We start from the raw sequence: 20583 nt of genomic DNA on the forward strand, positions 1-20583 counted from the left end.
GGAGGGAGTTCCAAGTTTGGATAGCACGGAAAGCAAGGTGCCATTGACGTTGTTTGGTCCGGGCCCGTGGTTTGAATATTTTTGCTACATGACCCCTGGTCTTGCGAAGAGTGTCTAATTTGAAGAAAGCGGACAACTGGAGAGCAGACTGACCCGATCACATGTTGGAGAGCCATGTGAGAGCAGCTCCCGTAATGGGGAATGGTATCGAACGCTTTTCTGAAGTCTAGATAAATGACATCGACAGGCTAGACCTCATCCAACCAGGTCGTCCAGTCGTTGGTGGCGGACAAGAGATTAGTGGTGTAAGAATGTTTGACGCGAAATCCATGTTGAGACGGATGGAGAAAACTGGTGGCCTCCAGGAAGGCACGGATGGGTTTATCAACCAAGCGTTCTCCAATTCGAGCAACGTGACAGGTGTTGGCAATAGGGCGGTAATTGGCAGGGTTGTCACGGGCGCCAGCTTTATGAATCGGAGTGATGTTGGCACTCTTCCATTGCTGGGGTACAATCCCTGTAGTGAAACTCATATTGTACATGATGCATAACGGAGAGGCGAGCGCATTGGCTAGGAGTTTAAGCAGGAACGGGTGTAGCCCATTGGAGCCAGCAGATTGGGTAGAGTTCAACGACAGTAGTTGTTTGTGTTCATCAGCCGCAGTACAAGAAAAGGAGTCGAGAGAAGGCTGGGTACTGCCAAGGGTTTGGGAGGCACAGTAGAGGGCGAAAATGATTGATTGACAGTAGAGGAAACAGAGATTAAATGGTCAGTGAGGATAGTAGCCATCAAACTAGGTTCAGTGACAAGTTGGCCATCAGAGGCCCTCATCGCTGTAATGGTGAATTTAGTTCGCCGCAATCTATTAACATGACTGTAGAAGACCTTCGGATTGGAAGCAACTTGCGCAGTGAGGTCAGCTTCAAATTTGCGCTTAAAGTTCCGACTAGCATTAGTTACGGCATTCCTGGCATTTTTGTACGCAGCGTAGTCCTTTGCAACCCGAGATTGGGAGTACCCACGGCGTTTAGAACGCACGTACTGCGCCCAGGTAGTGGTTTTAAAATGTAAAGATTTCTGGAAGCGTGCAGAGAAATGAGCCGGACGAAGAGGACGGATGACCCGAAGAGGAACAAAACGCTGAATACCGTCATGAAGGATGGCCGAAAAATGGGCCCGGCAGAATTCAACATCGCCAGAGCCAAATTCCGCTCGCCAGTCGACCTGGGAGATAAAGGTACCGAACGAGTCGTAGTCCCCTCTGAAGAAGTCACGACATTGGCGGTGAGGCACCGATGGTGTTGGGCAGGCGATGCATAAGAGAATGACATTGTGGTCACTTTTACCCAGTGGAGGGAGCTGTTTGACATCGTAGACAAGGTGTTCTTCAATAGAGAAGACAAGGTCCAGTATACTAGGGCGCTGGAAGACATATCCCAAACGGGTGTGACAGTAGATGGACTGTGTTAAGTTGGCGTCAGTGACCATTTCGAAAAAACGCTTAGTGGTGGCATCAGCTGGGGGAACAGTGCGTCCTAAGGACCAGTTTACGTAGGGATAGTTAAAGTCCCCCAGCAGTATTAACTCCGAGCGAAGAGTTGCATTGAAGCGGAGAGTGGCTTGTAGGACGTCTAGCAGTTTAGTGTGGTTGTCAAAGGAGGGAGACCGGTAAAGAAGGCAGAACAGGAACGAACGTCCCGGGACGGAACACTGAACAATCAGGAAATCCAGCCCGTACTGGGAGGAGAGGGTGTCTGAGTCAGATGGTGACAGGATATGGTGCTGCAGCACAGTGCAGGAAGTAGGAAACATGAGAGCGACACCCCCTCCCTTTTGGGAACCAGAGCGGTCCCGGCGGAATATATTAAACTGCGGCAGCCTCAGTTCACCATCAAAGACCTCAGGTTTGAGACCAGTTTCCGTGAGAGCAACTATATCGACGTGGTTGGTGTAGATTATAGAGGCAAGTTCCGACGTCTTGTAGGTGGTTAGAGTACAGGGGTTGGTCAGCAGAAGCTCGAAGATCTATTTGGTCCGAGTTTCGCGTTTTTTGTTTGCTCGAAGACCTATTGGTACGAGCTAATAGTAAGTTTTTAAATTTCTTAAAATTTGTTTAGGGTTTAGCTTTATTATCCCTTTTCATAATGGACTTATCTACTTATTCGCCAATTTTATCATCCTTATTTCTCAGCCTGTCTGGCGTGCCATACTAACTGCGCATGCTCAGTAAGTAGTATTAGTACTAGCTTATTGTTTCGTCTGCTAATTCTGACGTGGGTGACCCTTGAAAGTGAAATGGGTTAAATGTGCGATAATAATTATTTTCTCAACACATAGAATAATATTCGTAGTACTGTAGTATATTAGGTAAGAAAATTTTCATTGGACTAGATATAATTTGAATATGTTTTAACATAAATGTATCTAAGATTAGTTAAAGCCAAGGCTTAAGGATAATTTATAGAGTTATTATACTTCTAGCTTTCTTGGCTTCCTGCTCGTTAGTCGTTAATATTTGTATTTTTATATATAAACTGACTAAAGTATTTTAATTTGGGCATCAGATTATACATTTTCTGTGCTAAGCAAGAGTAAAACATTTCCTTGGGATGGGTGTTTTCATATCTTACCTGCTTCCATTTTTATGAAAATGTTTTCCTGCAGGTAATTACACAACAAACAAAATGGATTCCATGCTACGAGATCGTTTAACAATGATCACAGCCTTAGGAGCTGGTGTTGTTGTTGGAATAAGTGGAATTTATATGTATTACAAATTGAATAGAAGTGTAACGAAAGAACTGACACAGCTCTCTGGAACCATTGAAATTCTTAAAAAAGAGATTGAGGAGCTTAAGAAAACAACAGTAACTGGTGACAGTGTTTCATTAAATACCAGCAGCTCAAAACGTAGTGGACGACACTTGCTTTCATTATCTGAAAGAAGGTCTTTGAAGAGTAAACCAAGTTCCTTAAATGGTGATGCTGTTAGCAAAACGGGTCATACTGGTAACAATGAAAGCAGTGGTGATGAAAATGAAGAGTTCTTTGATTTTACTGATTCGTAAGTTATCATTTTTTTTTATGTTCAGTACCAAAAAATAGTGTTTTTTTAGTGGAGAGGATGATGATATTGACAACTTGTCATGGGCCACTGCAAATGGCCCTCAAAGTGTAAGTTCTAGTGGGAGCATCACAGCCTCTGTGTTTTCTAATTTCCTGGATAAAATTGATGAGCTATTAGACGGAAACAGTGCTGACAAACAAAAAGCTTTTAATCAACTGTCATCTAAAGAAGATGATGTATGTTATTTTTTATATTAACTGATATTTCAAAGTGTGAAAAATTAATTGTTTATATAGTTTAAAAATGCAAGTGCTTTTTTGTGGAGATATTCAAAATCTTGCCATTTTGCCAAATTAACGTCTCAAAAAGAAGGCGATGATAATAGAAAGAAAGAGTTAACTTTCAAAGCTCACGAAGCCGCAGCTAAAGCTTTACAACTAACTAAAGATGATCCTGAAGTTCATAAGTGGTACGCTATTACATTAGGAGCTTTAGGCGAATATGTTAGTGTCCAAGAAAAGATAAAAAATGGCCACACATTTAGAGTATGTTTAATGGATTTAATTTTTTGATTTTTTTTTAATATTTGTTTCTCACTATTTTAAAAAAGGAACATGTTGAAAAAGCTGTGTCCTTAAAACCCGAAGACCCAACTTTGCACCATTTGTTGGGTCGATGGTGTTTTGAAGTTGCCAATTTAAGTTGGTTAGAGAGGAAAGCCGCTTCCATGCTTTTTGCCGAACCACCCACCGCAACTAATGAAGAAGCTGTTGAACATTTGTTAAAGGCTGATAAACTACTTCCTTCTTGGAAAGAAAATATTCTTTTACTGGCTAAAGTAAAAAATTAAATAAAAATTTAAATCTTTTATCATCAGGGTGACACAAAATGTACTTTTATTTTAGTGTTATATAAATGAAACTGACTATGGAACAGCTATTCGGTGGATAGATAAAGGAATGGCTATTTCTTCCAAAGCCGAAGATGTAAGTTTTATTTGTATTTTTCATTTAAAAATGTTAATACTTTTATCATTTTAAAGGATGAACTTGCTCATCAAGAGTTGGAGGGATTACAGCTAAAATATCGCAGTTACAGAACTTGAATTTATATACATATATAACTATAACAAGTTTGAAAGTTGGTAGAATTTTCTATCAGTTTCTGGAGTGGGGTATGACAATAGCAACTTCATCCGTAATGGGTTTAAAATATTTATTATTAGCCTTAGCTAAGACAACACCTTGGTGTTGTGAATTGGTTTGTGACTAAATTCTATGTTAATCATGTATCCAAAATATTTTGTTTTAAATTATCTATTTCAATATTTTTGTTTTAAATTAATGGTAGATATTGATTTTACACATTATACTTGTTGAATAATATATTTAGTTACGTTATACCACATCTCTTGATATAAAACAGAAGAAATAGCAACTTGAACTACATAAATTTGAAATATTTTAAATGCACACTGGTACCCTATCAAAAATGTTTAATATTTTATAACTGTAACTGATACCTAAATGTTTTATCTAGTTAACTGAAGGATTGTAATTTTACTCGTGAAAAAACAACTACATGTTAGGGTCCAAAATTCAGGTTAATAAGCCTTCTAGATCCGAACATGTAAAGTTAATGTTGCAGCAATAAGTTGTTTTGGAGATTGTTGAATGGGTGTTTCTCTATAATATGAAATGACTTATGTTTGTGTTGCTAAAATCGCATAAGCAATTTTCCTATAAATGTGAAATGTTTTTTCTGCAGATTTAAGACTGATAAGGTATCCTCCAGCGGTTTGTGTGGTTCACAATTAGTTTCAATCAGAAATTAATGCACCAATAAGAATTTAAAACTTCAGGAGAACTAAGACAAACAAAAATATTGGAACATACTATATTATAGAAAGACCTATTACAGAATAAGAGTATAATATGTTTTTTTTATTATATCAATAATTTAATCATTCCATTTTAGGTATCAGTGTTCTAATTATGTGGTATATTTAATTGAAGAAGTACAAAGTATTTTTTTAGGTAAACGAATTATAATAGAAGTGTAAAGAGGTTCATTAAAGAGATAAATATTGAAAAATATTTGATGTAAGAATTTAAAGGGGCACGCGAAATATGAAAATTTTACTAGTTAATTTGTCTTTTTTTTTGGCTTGTAACCAAAAAACTAACAAGGCGTATTTACTAACTGAATTTAGTACTTTTTTGGCATTAGGCCAAGATATTGTAAAGGCGTGGTTTATTACGTGCGAAGTCGGGATTGGTGTACAATTTTATAAATGTGGTTTATTGGTTTATTGTCCTGACGTCTCATGGGTTATGTGTTACGTCATTTTCGCGAATGTCTCTGAAGTTTGCGCATTCTTTCGCGACTGCTAACGTGGTCAGGATCCGTTCTTTCCTACCGTACAAGTTCCTTTTGGTCATCGATTGATTGTTGGTGAGGAATTTTAGCGCAGTTAGGCTTAAATAAAGTCGTTTTTAAAATCCATATTGTTAATTAATGTTGGAGAAACCTTTTCTTTTTTTAGTTGTAATTTGTAGTGTTTTTTTTGACGACAGATTTTGCTAACGTGGAAGTTTTATTTCTCAACTCTTATTTCAACTAGAAAAGTAATCAGTGGCTAAGTTTCAATTTCTTCGCGCTGGTCAACAGTTGTATATGAAGGCTTTATTACGTTGGATCGGTAAGAAAAAACGCTCTTAATTTTACTATTATTTGCAACCGAATTAAGCCTATTATTTTATCTTACAATCCTTGAAGCCAATGATATTTTTAAGCCTAGTTTTCCCTTCGTTCAACACCTACATTAGGCTAAAAACTGACTCTTATATTGTCTATGTCACAATGTTACAGATCTGTTGGGTCGTGGAAATCCAGTTCACTATCGGAATTACCTTACCGAGCATCCTGATTTGCTCGTATTACAAAGGTTTATGCATTTCCAAGAAACTTTGAGTCCCAGAGAGCATCAGGTACCAAGGTATCACCTTAGTTTACCAACTTGGTATTAAAGAAAGATTGCGTGAAACCTTACTTTTTTAAATTTATTGATCCAGTAGTATTAAGGTTTTTACTCTGTTTTTCTTTAAAACAAATCATGTCCCCACCTTAAAATAAGAAAACTTTGTTCATACTCTTAATACTTAAATTATTTAATATAGACATCCTTGCCATCACAGAAAAGTGCAACCTTTCCGGTCGTGACTTTAAACGGCACCAAAACGTCATTATTAAAAATAGCTTCGAAGCATTCTTCTACACTCTTTTCTTTTCCTTCCCTTTCTCTTAGTTTTCTCAACCAGTTATCTGGTCACTATCAACCTCAACCCTCTTTAGGTTTATATCTAGTTTCCCCACCACACCGCTGAACTTTTATCTCTTATTCTAGAGCTATTTAAATTTTTTATGCTTGGAGCCACTTTGAGACCAAAGATTCAAAATTTTCTGTTTAAGTACCTTTTTAAATAATCTCTTTAGCCACGAATTTAACTTGGGACTCTAATTAAATTTTTTTAACTAGATACTGTAAAAAATACATTGGTTAAAAAATTGTTGCCCGGGCTTTAGCCCAACCTTTTGATCTGACTCTTCCCCATCCTCTCCCCCTTTATTTATCCATTGGAATAAAGAAATAAGTAAAAGTCGCCGAAATGGGTAGCGTAAATGTAAACCGAAGCCTCACTGATCAGTTTTACAGATACAAAATGCCCAAAATCATTGCTAAAGTACGATAAAACATTAAATTAGTTTAGGAAAAAGTATATTGCTAACTTAATTACATTTGAAGGTTGAAGGCAAGGGTAATGGTATTAAAACAGTAATCGTAAATATGGTGGAAGTAGCTAAAGCTTTAAACAGACCCCCAACTTGTAAGTTTTCTTTAATTACTCTTAGCTTTTTGATATTCCAGAGTTGTTTGATGTATAACCGTCTTTTTAGATCCTACCAAGTACTTCGGATGCGAATTGGGTGCCCAAACGCAGTTTGATTTAAAAAATGAACGCTTCATCGTAAATGGTTCGCATGAAGCTCCGAAACTTCAAGATTTGCTAGATGGATTCATCAGGCGTTATGTACTGTGCCCTTCTTGCGACAACCCTGAAACTGTTATCGAATGCTTAATCAAAAAAGGTCTAATCACTACCAAATGTAAAGCTTGCGGCTACAGCGGAACTCTGGATAGTACCCACAAACTGGCTACTTTTATCCTTAAAAATCCACCCAATCAAAACCCAGCTGCACAAGGAGCATCTGTGCAATCTGGTAAAAAGAGCAAACGCAAATCCAAAGAGGATGGAGGGAAAGGGAAACAAAATGGAGAGGATGGTAACCATAGCCCTCAACAGGGGGGAGACTCTGATCAAGGGTCTTGGGGTGATAAGGTAAGACCATTTTTTTTATATAGCTTTAACCTCAATGCATGGCTTAAACATGTAGAATTTGAAAGGATGAAGATGATGATTGGTGTGTTGACACAAGCCAAGATGCAGTTGCTAGACGTATGGAGACCTTAACCACCAGTGCGAAGGGTCTCATGCTTAACGATGATCTGGAGAAAACTCCTCAAGAAAGACTTGATTTGTTTTATGAGTATGTCAAGGTAATATAGAGGAGGATTAGTCCAACTAATGACTTTGTAAGATTTTAATAAATTTTTACCTTTCAGAAACGCAAGATGGAAAATTCTCTAGAAAATGCTGCAAAGGAAATTTTGGGAGAAGCCGAGCGTTTGGATATCAAAGATAAAGCTCCTTTGGTTCTTTGCGAGCTTCTCTTTGATGAGAATATTTTGTCTCAGATTAAGACACACCGCTTGCTTTTCTTGCGCTTCACCAACGAAAACCAAAAGGCCCAGAAATATCTGTTAGGTGGCTTGGAACAAGTCATTAAGCTGCATCGTGACACTTTGATGAAATTAGTTCCCCGTATTTTCAAATCTCTCTATGATTATGATATTATTGAAGAAGAAGTCTTGCTTGAATGGTCAAAGAAGGTAAACTTTTTATTAGTGCTGTGCGAGTACTCGTTATCGAGTCCGAGTCCGAGTACTCGGACTCGGACTCGGAATACGTAATTTTATTACTCGCACGGGTACCCGATTCCCACGAAAAGGGTACATAATTACTCGAAGCGGACTCGAGTAAATAGATAATTTGAAAATTACCCGGTGAGTCCATTATTAAAAGTCCTAAAAATTAAAATATATCATACTAATTAATTAGAAACCACTATTAATGAATTTACAAATTTAATGATTATTTAAACAGCGGCAAATAAATTTCAGGCGAATTGGCCACGATAACTTAGGACTCGAATTGAACTCGATAAAAATTAGGACTCGAATTGGACTCGTTAAAAACATTCCGGACTCGTATTGGACTCGAAAGCTTTAAACCTAATTCTTTAGGACTCGAGGACTCGATCAAGTCCTTAATATTTGGACTCGAGGACTCGCGAGTCCAAGTTTCTAAGACTCGAGACTCTACTCGAATTTCAAAAAACAGGACTCGCACACCCTTACTTTTTATAACTCATTTGGAGGGAAATTTTAATCTCATTTGAATTTGAAGGTTTCTAAGAAATATGTCAGCAAAGAAATAGCCCAGGAGATTCACGAGAAGGCTAAACCCTTTATCATTTGGCTCCAAGAAGCTGAAATTGAAGAAAGTTCTAGCGGAGAAGAAGAAGCTGTTGAGGTAAAACTTTTATACATCTGAATTTGGGAGTTTGACGGGCCATAGTTCATAATTACTTCTTTTAGGTTGTGTACTCGGATCGCGTTCACATAGAGTCATTGAAGGAGGTGAAAGAACCTGTGGCAAAACCGAATGTAGTGAAAAACTCCTCTAAAATTGAGAATGAGGGTGAAGATGACTTGGATATTGATGCTATATAAAATATTGAATTCTTGTAAACTTTTTACTAATCTTTTTTTGGATAATACCACCTTTCTAATTTTTTTAATAGTATAACCCCTTCTCCCAAGTTAATAAATAGGCCTATTTCTTGTTTCTGTGGTAAAATATTTATCTTCCCTTTCATTTTGAAATAGTGAGAATCTAAATTTACGAACTTTATTGTGGCTCCGTTGATAGTCTTAATTTTTTTTAAACTGAGTAACGCACTTTGGAAAAAATGGTTTCTTTTAATCACATTTTTCCTCGTGAGAAAGTTAATGTTTTTGAACAAAAAGGTTATTGGGGTTGGGAATAATATTTGTCCTTTGGATCAATCCATAATTGTATTTTTGTGCCATTGAATGTGAAATTTAATAAAGCACTTGCAAAATTTATTGTTAGTTTTCCTTTTTATTTGCAACTACTTAGTCTATTTTTAATCGCTGGATGGCGACAGTGTTCTAACTTTACTTCGGAGCCGTGATTTTTTCCTTGATTTCGTCTAGCCGCGTCGGAAATCGACGTTTTGGTAACGCCATTTTTTCTTCGCGTCCCTTTGTATCTTCTTATCACGTCGGAACGTAGTTTTTAGTGAAATTTTCACCTTTGCAACGTAAATTCGATGAATTTCTTTTTCAGTTGTAAGTTATTTCATATTTTAATTTTTGCGTCTGGTATACCATTTTTCATAGACCTACGATAAAAGTAAAGTTCGTGATACAATTTGGTCCACACTAACCAAGGCTCGTAATCAAAATCAAATTAAACTCTTAAGCCTTGGCTCTAAAACTGATAATGAAGGCGTTGACGAATGACGGGGTTGGGTTGTTGTAAATGTATCCGTTGTAGCTCAATATAAGATATCTTTGACAGGCTGGTCTGTATTGTTTTAAGTATATAGTATACGCTACGATGTAATTGTAATTAGTGTGATAAATAACCGACTTTTCTCTGGTCAAAATGAGAATATTATATGCCCAAAAGTACCAGTACAAAATTCTTTATGGCAGTGAGAGCAAGTCTCTGCCCGATTGCTGCAGTTAGTGAAATATTGTTGGCTAATGCCCAGTAAATGTCAAGTTTGAAGCAGACTGGCCTTAAGGCAGGTGAACTATTAAAGCCTATCAGTCAGCTTAAGGAAATACTTTCCTTATGGTTAAACAACGCTGATTTGCTACAACCCTTTCCATTGCTTTGCACTGTCCGAGATCCATAAGTTCTTTCAAATGTGTGTAAAGAACAAAAGAACTCTGCTTAGTTTACATTGGTTATTGTATTGTCAGCTTAAGGGTATAAATATTGTAATGTTAGAAAAAGACCTAGTTTTGCATGAACTGATAGCCATATATTGGATTGACATAAATATGAACAAGCTGCGAAATCAGTACTGGTAGTTATAGTTTGGACATAGTGGGTAAATGTATATATTTTGATGTGTTCAGGAAGGTGTGACCAAACTGGAAATAGCTTTTCTGAGCTCAAAATAATTATAGGAAGAAATTGTTTTAGAGTAACTTTAGATTACTTTCTATACCATTTTTCAAATTTTTAAACTATTTGGTTTATTGGCTAATGTTGTTGACCCCAGAGTTATTGTTAGTTTTGAGTTGATTACTACTTCTCTTTGCTTTATCAATGTGAATTGCCCTATAGATAATTTTTTCTAGAAATTTGTATCCCAGATTTTCTAATCAATTACCTCCTGGGTATAGGCTTACTTAGACCATAAGAAGTTTTTTATTAACATTTGGGAGGAGTGACCACAGCTTTCCGCATTTGTCTTATTTAGCTGGTCAGGGAACCATGAAGCGTTTGTTTTTTGTATTCACATGTACAAACCAACCTTTCATACATACATTTACCATATAGAAGGCAGTAGATGCTGGAGAACAATTGGTTTAGGAAAATTGCATTTTAATCCGATTAAACTGTTACCTCTTCTCACTCCTCCCCTCCAATCATAAAATTCCTTTGTAATATTCTAATGGGTCAGTCGGTCAGATTCCCTATATTTTAAAAGGGGCCTCCACCTATTTTTAGTTATAACCCTCAGGCCAGGGGGGGGTGGCTAAAAGACCGTCTGGAACATTTTTTGCCGTCATTTTGCCCATAAAGAAGAACTTTTACTCTTGAAAAGTAGAGGGAATAGAGATGATTATATAAATGTCTCGGGTCTTGGAAAATGGTATTATCGATTTATTTGCAAATTTCCAATATTTTATCTAGTGAAAGGTGCTTTTTTGCTTGATTGTGTCTTTAGCAGTGAAGGAGGTTTCGAGGGAGGGTAAGACGTGGGGGTGGAAACAGGGACCTTGCATTTATCGATTAGCGGCCTCCCACTCCTCCTTTGCTGTATTGCGGGAAGCCGTCTTATAGACTAGACGGCGGCCGGGGCCCAGTGGAGCATCTACCTCACCAGTACGCAGCCGTTCTTGCCTTTCCTCCCACCCATTTTCGCTAACTTCGCCTTTGATAGCCCGGACTAAATTTTATTTTATTAAGTAGCTTCCCTAACTCGGTACCCTAGTTCTAACAACTGTCTTCTTTTCTCGGCTTTAATTTGACTGGTAACGAAACTCGAAATTCCAGCGTTGGTAGAAGAATCTTGGCGTTATCAAAATTTACCGTAATTCATTGAATATTACGCGTTGCGAATAATTTCAGTTCAAGTACGACGTAATAATGCGCCTCGGGGATCCCCTCGTTCACTTTTCAACAAAAAAAACGATCGTACCCTGATGCCGTCATGTTTTCATTCTGAAGCCACGCCTGTGTAGGGTGTCGCGATCGATTATTGCGCTCAACTTCGTCGATGTAGATAGTCATTCCCGGACTCATTTCGAGGGATAACTCAAAAACTTTGCAAAAGGGGAAATAGTACTCTCTCTTAGGACTAACTACGTCTTCAATCTCCTTGCATATTTTCGATTTCGCGGTTATTTCGCTTCCATAGTGTCTTCGAAATTTATCGTTATTTTTCTTTGCTATCGAGATTTTATCCCCCTAAGTATGAATTGTAATGGCCCTAACTTTATGCGTGTTCGGTGATTTTTCTGTGATTTTATTTATAAAATAAAAAAAAACGGTGGTGGCTTTTTGAATATGTCCGAAGCTATCAAGGCCTATAGAGTGTGAGTAATATCATTCTCTCTGGAGTGGTTGACTGAGGGAGCTTATTTAGACTGTTATCCATTTCCTGTGGTCCTTTTATTTAATTACTGAAAATTATACTGAATATTGAAAGTAAGCAGTGAGCGTGGTTTTATTTCTCTAGCGTTTCTCGAGCTTTAAATTTTGTTACCTAAAATAAATGGTTATTTTTTCCATGTGTTGTTATAAAGCTTCCTGAAGAAGTAAAATTTTTATTTGAAATTAAGTCTCCAATTCAGTCAAGAGAAAAGTCTCCAAAGTTTAGTTTTTATGAGAATATTTTCCAAAGCTGGAGTAGAGTGAAACATAGTTTTTAGTTTTAGTGTGTATTAAGACTGTCCAATTGTTTTTATCAGGAGGAAGATCGAATCGATCGGTAAGATGACTCAAATGACACAGGAGGAGATTATCTCCAATACCAAAACAGTAATACAAGGGTTAGAAACGCTGAAAAATGAGCATGGTTCAATCCTCACTGGACTTATGTCGTCTTTACGGGCAGTCCAGCAAGAAAAGGGTGATGGACTGCTTATGGAAGAAAAATCTGGACTTGTAAGAATCATATCTTAAGAAATCCACCTAACCAAAGAAGCATAAAAAACTCCCAAACTGTTTAGGTTCGAAAAAGTCTGGAATCGATAGAATTGGGACTGGGTGAGGCCCAGGTGATGATGGCTCTGGCTGGCCATTTACAAATGGTTGAAGCTGAGAAACAAAAGCTTAGAGCTCAGGTACGAAGGCTGTGCCAGGAAAATGCATGGCTGCGAGATGAACTAGCTAATACTCAACAAAAACTTCAAGCATCGGAACAGTCGGTGGCTCAACTAGAAGAAGAGAAAAAGCATTTAGAATTTATGAACACCCTCAAGAAATACGATTCTGGAGAAGTAATTTCTGACAATTGTTTCAAAAATGAAATGCTAAAAATGCCATATAATTACCAGACTATGGATGAATCAGTGACAGAAAAAAAATCCGATGCTGAACAGCCCTTAGATTTAGGTTTTCCTGATGATGATGATGATTCCGCTCATCAAGAAGGTATTGATTTCATTAAGATTAATATAATTTTACAGCTAATTCAATCTTTCCTTTTCATTAGCTCTTTCTCCTACCCCACCTGGTCAAATGGCAGCTGCAGCTAATGCTGGTTACGAAATACCCGCCCGACTGCGTACCCTTCATAACTTGGTTATTCAGTATGCCTCTCAGGGAAGGTACGAAGTTGCTGTACCTCTTTGCAAACAAGCTTTGGAGGACCTAGAAAAAACCAGCGGTCACGATCACCCTGATGTAGCCACTATGCTTAATATATTAGCTCTTGTGTACAGGTATGCCTTTTGCATGTGCTTGTTTAGATTTAGCCTTTGTGTTTAAGAAACCTATATTGGTTAAATAGAGACCAAAACAAATACAAAGAAGCTGCCAATCTGTTAAATGACGCTTTGGCCATTCGTGAAAAGACTTTGGGTGAGAACCATCCAGCTGTTGCTGCTACGCTAAACAATTTAGCCGTGTTATACGGCAAAAGGGGAAAATACAAAGATGCAGAGCCCCTTTGTAAGAGAGCATTGGAAATTAGAGAAAGGGTAGGTTGAATTGGTTTATTATAATTATTATTACTATGCAAGTTCTCGTTGTCTTATATAAGCATTAATTTTGGTTATCAGGTATTGGGTAAAGAACACCCTGACGTGGCAAAACAGCTAAACAACCTTGCACTTCTGTGTCAAAACCAAGGAAAGTACGAGGAGGTTGAGAGGTATTACCAAAGAGCCTTGGAAATCTATGAAAAGTTTTTGGGGCCCGATGATCCTAACGTAGCCAAGACCAAAAACAACTTAGCTTCTGCCTATTTAAAACAGGGCAAATACAAAGAGGCTGAAATATTATACAAACAAGTTCTGACGCGAGCCCACGAACGGGAGTTTGGTTCTATTGACGGTAAGCTCTTTTCGCATTAAGCTGTTATTCTAAATCATACATTGTATCAAAATTAGTTAATTTGGATCGTTATTTTTCAGGTGATAACAAACCTATTTGGCAAGTAGCAGAAGAAAGGGAAGAAAATAAAAATAAACAAAAAGACAATGCGCCTTATGGGGAATATGGAGGTTGGCATAAAGCTGCCAAAGTCGACAGCCCTACAGTCGCAACAACCCTTAAAAATTTGGGAGCCCTTTACCGAAGACAAGGCAAATATGAAGCAGCTGAAACGCTAGAAGACTGCGCATTAAGAGCTAGGAAAGAAGTTAGTTAGATTTACTGTTGTTCATAAAGACCATTACAATAATAAGTCTTCCCCAGGCTATAGAAGCTGTTAGGCAAGGCGCAGGTGGTGCCAATGTTGGCACGGGAGGTAGCAACAAGGCCTCAGCTGCTCTTTATCTAGGCGCTGATTTTTCCGCCTCAATGACGCGTAGTGGAGATTCCATTGGTAGCAACACGGCCTTGAGTAACGCTGGAAGGAGGCGACCTTCGGCTTCATCCAAAGAAGGGAGTCGTCGAGGATCCAGGGAGTCTTTGGATAGTTTGGGAATGGACAAAAATGCACCAGCTGGAGGGGAATATGCCGAAGATGTGAGTGCATAAACGTTTTTTTTTTATTTCGACTTGTTTCATTGTATCTGTATTGTGATAATTTTATGGTTATATCATATTATATTTATAAAATAATAAATAGCAGTTAGGGTAACATTGCGAAATTTTTAATTCGGTTGCCCTCCTTTTTCTCTGTAATGAAAAGGAGAATCCAAACCCTATCAAGTAAAATTTGGCAAAAGAAAAATGATTCTAGAATCTCATTTTAAAGAATAGTTCCTTTTTTCTTAAATTTTAACAAGATGGTATTTAGGGTCCATTTAACAGTTTTTTTAAATTTTGTGTGCCAGTTGTAAAGTTATAGAGATGATTTTGAAATGTTTTAGGACCAATTTTCTTCCCCCTTTTGACCATAGCCTGTAATGTTTAAAAGAAATTTAACAAATAAGTATTTATTTACAAACTTCATTGGGTCTTAAATGTAAAAGTTGTAAATCCAATATATATATATTAATTTTTGTTTAGTTGCTCACTTTTTGTTTCTTTTTTTTATGGTAATTCATATTGCAAATTTGAAATTTAATTTGAATAATTGATTAACTTCAAATCTGTAATACTTTATTTTCTTTCCTTCGTACTTATTGTTTTCAGTTTTTCTTACATTCTTTATTTTTCCTTTTGTTTTATTTTTCATATTGTTTTCTGCAATTATTTCTATTTTGTGTTAATTTACTACACAAACAAAAAAAATTAAACTGCGCGTGTGACTCCTGTAAAAATGTGTGCGTGGGTATTTGTCTGTGCGTGAGATCAGTCCCCAGTTGGCCTGTCTTCTTCCTCAGCCACCCTTAGTTATGTACAGAGAACCCTTCAAGAAAACAGCAATTCTTCTGCGACTGGCTCCTCTGGCGTCAATTTCAGTCCATTGTCAAGAAATTCTGGAACCAACTCTACTGGTCTCAAATCTAAACTATTCCATGCCCTTGGACTTCATACCCCTCCACCTAGTTCCCCAAATATGAGTTCCAACCAAAATGTTTAATCCATCTCTTGGTAAACAAGTCATAAATTTTTTTTTATAAATAGGAAAATTTGGTATATTTTAGATTTCATCTTAAATTTAAATATTAAAGTTATTCTATAAAATGTAAGAGATAAAACTTGATAAAACAAAATCGCATACCGCAGTTTATTTTGTAAGTTTCACTGGACTGGTATGAGACTCTTATTGCGTGAGATTTCAGTTTAAGTCTTTAGTATCGCTGGTGAAGAATATGTGGATTTTTTTAATAGTACCAAAATCGTACCCCCAAATTTAAATTTTGTAAAATTTGATATTGAATCACAACTTTTTTTATTGCAATTTTTTCAAATATATACAATTGCTTTAAAATGGGAGGAAAGAAAAGGGGGAAGAAAATTGAGGCATTTCAGAGTGTTTTGTCACAAATCGTATTTACGAAAATTACTATATAAATTATTTTCTTTTTGTATGAAAGTATTAAGTTTTTTAATATATTTGTTTGGGGGTATTGTGAAAGAAAGAATTTTATACAGTGCACTGTAAACAAAGTCTTTTCTGATAAAAAGTCACTGCGAAAGTAATGTTTCTGGACAGAAAACGAATCTGGCATATTCATATTTTATGTACATGAGAACTACGAAACAGGGCATTTTTAAAACTGTCAAAACTTTTCATTTTCAAATCAGTGGTTTTTTTTTTGTTTTTACTGCAAATCATCTTAATTTGATAAATTATTTGCCTTATTTGCAATTGTCAGTTAAAGAACAAAGTGTCAGGATGAATTTTGCGAATGAAAAGTTTAATTTAAAAAATAAGCTTTTTAAAAAATAATTCCTATGAGAATATACTGTGATAATTATTTCCAAAAGAATAGCTTTGGACTCTTGTTTTTGAATTTTTTAAGCAAGAAATTAATTTTTGAAGAGTTTAGTGTACTTACAAAAGTAGCTTTATAGATGTATAGATTTTTTTAAACTAAAATGCCGTCTGTTGGGAATAATTTCCATATCATAGCGCTTACTCCTAGCTTATATTAGTTTAAATTTTCAAACTTGAACAATATTTTTTATAGAAATACTCCAACATATTCGATCTAAATAAAATACTTTTTAATTTCTAAGTAGGGGTAAATGGAATAAATGACAGATTTAACGAGAAAGCGAAAATATTTTTTTAAAAGAAGTTTGTTTTCTTAGTTATTTTGCTTTCGCCTGGAAATAAAATTTCACGTGACTGATAATATACACATTTGTTTTTAATGGTTTTATAAACTTGTACTAAGAACGGATTTAGTATTTACACCTAAAACCATTCTTGGTTGTACATTATTTTTGTTGGCTCTATAGTTATCAAATTTTGGATGTGGTATAGTAGTTTATAGCTTAAATTAAAAATATAGTCTCCAAATACAGAATAGTAGAAATATATTTATTTTTAAGCATAATGAGCTACTATAAAACTATCTGTTGGAGATAAAAACAATAAGTTTAGGGAATATGTTCTCTGTACATGCTTGCGCTCAAAACTGTGGTGTGGGTGGCTGGGCTAGAAGAGGATGCTACAATATAATGGTTGCTTTTGTCCTCTTCCATCCATATTTCCTTAAATTTTCCTCTATCTCTATCTCTCTCTTAACACTTTTAAAAACCATTTATTTTTTCCACCTCTTGCCAATTTTAACCTAATATCCTAATTTCCTAAATCACCATATAATTGCCCACTTTGCCCTGGGTTTTTAACTTAATCAGCAACTCCAGTTAACCAACGGATCGAGTGGCAAGTTGAAACGTAGTGGCTCGCTTGGCAAGTTGCGGGCTTCCATCAGGAGAAGCAGTGCGAAACTGCTCACGCGTTTAAAAGGCAAAGAAGAAAATTCTGCGGCTATGTTAAGCAGAGCCAGTTTGGAAAATTTGGCAAGGTAAAATACAAGCGAGTTATAGTCCAGATACGAATGATGTGTGTGTGAAAAACTTTGCAAACGCGCAATGTGAATAGAGAGTGTGGTATAGAGAAACAGTAAATCATAAACGAGCATTGATAAAGGTTATTCCCTTAATAGAAACTTTTCCTTCTATTGTTATTTATTTTTAAATTTTCAGTTGTTATAATAATATTTAACAGTTATCAATGCTTGTTTTTATTCAAAAACACAATTTTAAATTTTAATTTGTTTTGTATGATTTTTTCGCATGGTTTGGTTTTTTTCCTTAGTTTATAGGTTGGGGTAGTATTAATATTTTAAGTGAAAAAAGTCATCATCATTGATAAATATTCTATTCTAGAATGAAACGAGCCAGTTCAATGTCGATGCTTAATCAAGAACAGGTAAACTAAGCCAATTTTAGGTGTTTTTCACGTTGTAAAAAATATTTACGTTATTTCAGTCTCGTAGCAACTTGGTGGGCATGCGCCCAAGAACTACCAGCTCTGATCAGCTTCGCACACCATTTCCATAGCAAATTTTTGCCCTTTCCTAAAATAGGTTTTTAAATGTTACAGTTATTGCAAATTAGTTTTTAAAATACAATTAACAAACAATTAATTTGTTTGTTTAAATTTTATAAGACTACTTAGGGGATATTTTAAGGTCCCCTGTATAGAAACTTAAATATCTGTGCAAGTTTTTAGTATAGAGATAAACATTGACAAAATTTGCAGTCTGGCCACCCCCAATATGAAAGACTTAACTTGGTTATTATTGGAATTATTGTGAAAACAATTGAATTCTCTTATTATTTAGATATTAATCATTCAAAGTGCAGAAAACCTCCTCTCTTAATCAAAGATGAGTGTAGGTTTTATATTTGAGGTCTTATTGTGAAGGCGTTTGGATAACTTCCCCCAATAACTTTGCATATTGGGCAAACTCCTCTGAGACCATTTATTTATTTTTGTGGTTAAAAAAGTTTTTGCATGATTCAGTATTGTTTTCAATTGGGGCAAAAACTTCAGCTAGAGATGTTTTTTTACTAGTCAATTTCTTTTACATCAATATTATTTTTAAAATTTAATTTTAAGAGCAGTACATTCCAGATATTGTTGATGATGTAAATCTAAGGTTTACAAATGAAAATGTTTCTTATGAAAATTTTATTTATTCTTAGTATAAAGAAATTAATGGTTGTTTTGGACATTCATAAGGTTGAGGTTGAAAACAATTTTGGTTTATCTTTTCTATATACTTAATATAATTTATTGAATAATATTGCTTTTGTGAAAAATTATTTTTTGTTCAGAAAGTCTAATTTCTTTGTTACTTTTGCTGAGCATGCAAAAAAAATGTAAAGAATACAATCGAGTGATGAAAGAAACTTTAATTAAACATTAAAGAAAAGACTATTTCACGCAATACAGTTATTCTTCAATGTTTGAGAATGTAGGAACAGTTTGGAATCTTTTTAATTCATCATCACTTAAAGGTGAGTTTCCTTCACGTAATATTATCTTTGTCCTTAAACCTGATCCCTCCGCCGCACTAGCCTCTAAAAATATTTAAAATAATACTCTTATGTAATTCCAAGGTATTAATTTTAAGTAACTGTTATATTACCAGCTGGAATGTCCGTTAGAAATAGAACTTGGTTTGGGTTTATATTTACTTCATCTAAAATATTCCTATAACTTTCGGGACTGGTTTTGGCACCAATTTTGGTATCGAAGTATCCATTAATTAACTGAAAGAGAATAGCTTGTGGGTTTTATTTTTAACACTTTATATCACCACACATGGCATTTATACTGGTAAGAGGTCTCCGTAATTAGTATGACCGAACAATAACATTTGAGCCTCAACACTTCCAGAAGAGTAAATGTAAACTTTCCTTCCTTCCCTTCTCCACTGTTCGATGGCTGGTTTAACATCATCAAAAACCCTGCAATATAGGAGTTTGTGTAACTGTTTGACTGTTTAAAATTAAAACTCTTCTTTTTCTTACTGGGCCTTTAAACTACCATCTGCATATCCTTGCCTCCAAATATGACCTTGAAGTTGTTTAAGTGATGTTGTCTTACGGTCTCCTTCCATTTGCCATAAAACATATTGTTCTACCCTTTTTAAAAGGTCTATATTTGGTCCATCTTCATAAGGAATACCTTCTACTGACTCCCCTTTTTCAAAATCTTCTATACTCTGTAAGCATAAATTTTCTACAGAGATTTCAATATGTACTCTGCAAATCCCAAAATGTCTGGTTTACTTTACCTGTTTTCTCAAAAGTGCAATATCTTCTTGTAACTGTTTCTCATTCCAGTTGCTAACAAGATATTGCTTAAGATGCGTTCTTGCGTAAGGAAATAAAATATCCTACAAAATTAATGGAAATAACGTATTGCAATGTAGCATTTATTGCTTCCCTAACAAAACTTAATTAAGCCTAAGCCTACCTTAACAAATGATATTGGAGTTGTGGTTCCTTCAATATCTAATAAAAAGGCGAGTATTTTCTCCTTGTTTTGGTCTTCCATCTATTCTTTATAAAGCTTTTAAGTTCTATTAAATTTATTATATTTAAATATTACCCGGTTTTTCACGGTTAAAGGTTGCGCATGGAGTGAAATTGCGAGAATCGTCATAAATTGCAAATTTTAAAGATAGCGCCATCTATTCCTTTATACAATATTTGGGCTTAAATGAAATGTTTTTCTTTTAGATGGCATTAGTATAGCTAGAAAAAAACTAACTTTTACAAACAAACTTTCTCATCGATCAATTAAACGAATCCATTACTATCGTTAAAGCATGGGCCAATAAAAGATTTCATCATATTGGCCCATGGTTAAAGCGTTACTTGTAGTCGTAAGAGGATAATAACATTATTATTATTATCCTCTTATGAAAAGTGCATAAGGTTTTTGAAGTTTTTGAAGCAAAAATATTAAATAATTT

At 35.6% G+C, this 20583-nt stretch overlaps 4 protein-coding genes across 10 annotated transcripts; 2 read left to right on the forward strand and 2 right to left on the reverse strand.

Moving 5' to 3' along the window:
• Nucleotides 1-628: 628 nt before the first annotated feature.
• Nucleotides 629-2641, reverse strand: LOC149936163 (uncharacterized). Its single transcript, XM_090153642.1, has 2 exons — nt 2632-2641; nt 629-1932 (listed from the first exon to the last, which is right to left on the reverse strand). Exons 1-2 carry the CDS (start codon nt 2639-2641, stop codon nt 629-631), a joined length of 1314 nt encoding a protein of 437 aa, XP_090009768.1.
• Nucleotides 2272-9376, forward strand: eIF5 (eukaryotic translation initiation factor 5). 3 transcript variants are annotated; one of them, XM_090180840.1, is made up of 10 exons: nt 2272-2368; nt 2666-3065; nt 3118-3304; nt 3365-3613; nt 3679-3906; nt 3974-4054; nt 4111-5522; nt 5645-5769; nt 5940-6066; nt 6248-6738. In XM_090180840.1, the coding sequence occupies exons 2-7, from the start codon at nt 2686-2688 to the stop codon at nt 4171-4173; spliced, it is 1188 nt and encodes a 395-aa protein (XP_090036966.1). In that variant the 5' UTR covers nt 2272-2368; nt 2666-2685; the 3' UTR covers nt 4174-5522; nt 5645-5769; nt 5940-6066; nt 6248-6738. The 3 variants fall into 3 exon arrangements, with proteins under 3 accessions (XP_090036966.1, XP_090036964.1, XP_090036965.1); XM_090180838.1 differs by lacking the exons at nt 2272-2368; nt 2666-3065; nt 3118-3304; ... (1 more) ...; nt 3679-3906; nt 3974-4054 and adding exons at nt 6874-6955; nt 7026-7468; nt 7534-7686; ... (1 more) ...; nt 8657-8782; nt 8848-9376 and having other exon boundaries at nt 5386-5522; nt 6248-6811; XM_090180839.1 differs by lacking the exons at nt 2272-2368; nt 2666-3065; nt 3118-3304; ... (1 more) ...; nt 3679-3906; nt 3974-4054 and adding exons at nt 6874-6955; nt 7026-7468; nt 7534-7686; ... (1 more) ...; nt 8657-8782; nt 8848-9376 and having other exon boundaries at nt 5386-5522; nt 5940-6058; nt 6248-6811.
• Nucleotides 9377-9500: 124 nt separating this feature from the next.
• Nucleotides 9501-19047, forward strand: Klc (kinesin light chain). Of its 5 annotated transcripts, none has more exons than XM_090180833.1 (12): nt 11422-12114; nt 12490-12685; nt 12751-13020; nt 13078-13174; nt 13236-13464; nt 13512-13722; nt 13804-14077; nt 14158-14384; nt 14441-14713; nt 17447-17616; nt 17981-18023; nt 18083-19047. In XM_090180833.1, the coding sequence occupies exons 1-12, from the start codon at nt 12086-12088 to the stop codon at nt 18152-18154; spliced, it is 2091 nt and encodes a 696-aa protein (XP_090036959.1). In that variant the 5' UTR covers nt 11422-12085; the 3' UTR covers nt 18155-19047. The 5 variants fall into 5 exon arrangements, with proteins under 5 accessions (XP_090036960.1, XP_090036961.1, XP_090036959.1 ...); XM_090180837.1 differs by having other exon boundaries at nt 11424-12114; nt 13533-13722; XM_090180834.1 differs by lacking the exon at nt 11422-12114 and adding an exon at nt 9501-9624 and having other exon boundaries at nt 12751-13174; nt 13533-13722.
• Nucleotides 18998-20259, reverse strand: Enoph (enolase-phosphatase E1). The gene is made up of 6 exons (XM_090180841.1): nt 20082-20259; nt 19900-20001; nt 19634-19827; nt 19438-19570; nt 19249-19372; nt 18998-19180 (listed from the first exon to the last, which is right to left on the reverse strand). Exons 1-6 carry the CDS (start codon nt 20160-20162, stop codon nt 19053-19055), a joined length of 762 nt encoding a protein of 253 aa, XP_090036967.1. The 5' UTR covers nt 20163-20259; the 3' UTR covers nt 18998-19052.
• Between the last annotated feature and the right edge of the window lie 324 nt (nt 20260-20583).

This window comes from Leiobunum rupestre, chromosome 7 (assembly GCF_980474605.1).
Source record: "Leiobunum rupestre chromosome 7, qqLeiRupe1.1.hap1, whole genome shotgun sequence".
In the NCBI taxonomy this organism is placed as follows: domain Eukaryota; kingdom Metazoa; phylum Arthropoda; class Arachnida; order Opiliones; family Sclerosomatidae; genus Leiobunum; species Leiobunum rupestre.

What these genes read in the sequence shown, in the direction of transcription:
- Enoph (XM_090180841.1), bottom strand. Translation starts at nt 20,162, where the DNA reads ATGGAAGACCAAAACAAGGAGAAAATACTCGCCTTTTTATTAGATATT. An exon ending in ATTACGGAGACCTCTTACCA is followed by an intron (nt 19,373 to 19,437) that starts GTATAAATGCCA and finishes ATTCTCTTTCAG; the next exon opens with TTAATTAATGGATACTTCGA. An exon ending in TCTAACGGACATTCCAGCTG is followed by an intron (nt 19,181 to 19,248) that starts GTAATATAACAG and finishes AAATATTTTTAG; the next exon opens with AGGCTAGTGCGGCGGAGGGA.
- eIF5 (XM_090180838.1), top strand. Translation starts at nt 6,737, where the DNA reads ATGGGTAGCGTAAATGTAAACCGAAGCCTCACTGATCAGTTTTACAGA. An exon ending in TGCCCAAAATCATTGCTAAA is followed by an intron (nt 6,812 to 6,873) that starts GTACGATAAAAC and finishes TTACATTTGAAG; the next exon opens with GTTGAAGGCAAGGGTAATGG. An exon ending in TTTAAACAGACCCCCAACTT is followed by an intron (nt 6,956 to 7,025) that starts GTAAGTTTTCTT and finishes CCGTCTTTTTAG; the next exon opens with ATCCTACCAAGTACTTCGGA.
- Klc (XM_090180832.1), top strand. Translation starts at nt 12,086, where the DNA reads ATGTCCGAAGCTATCAAGGCCTATAGAGT. An exon ending in GCTATCAAGGCCTATAGAGT is followed by an intron (nt 12,115 to 12,489) that starts GTGAGTAATATC and finishes TGTTTTTATCAG; the next exon opens with GAGGAAGATCGAATCGATCG. An exon ending in TGATTCCGCTCATCAAGAAG is followed by an intron (nt 13,175 to 13,235) that starts GTATTGATTTCA and finishes CCTTTTCATTAG; the next exon opens with CTCTTTCTCCTACCCCACCT.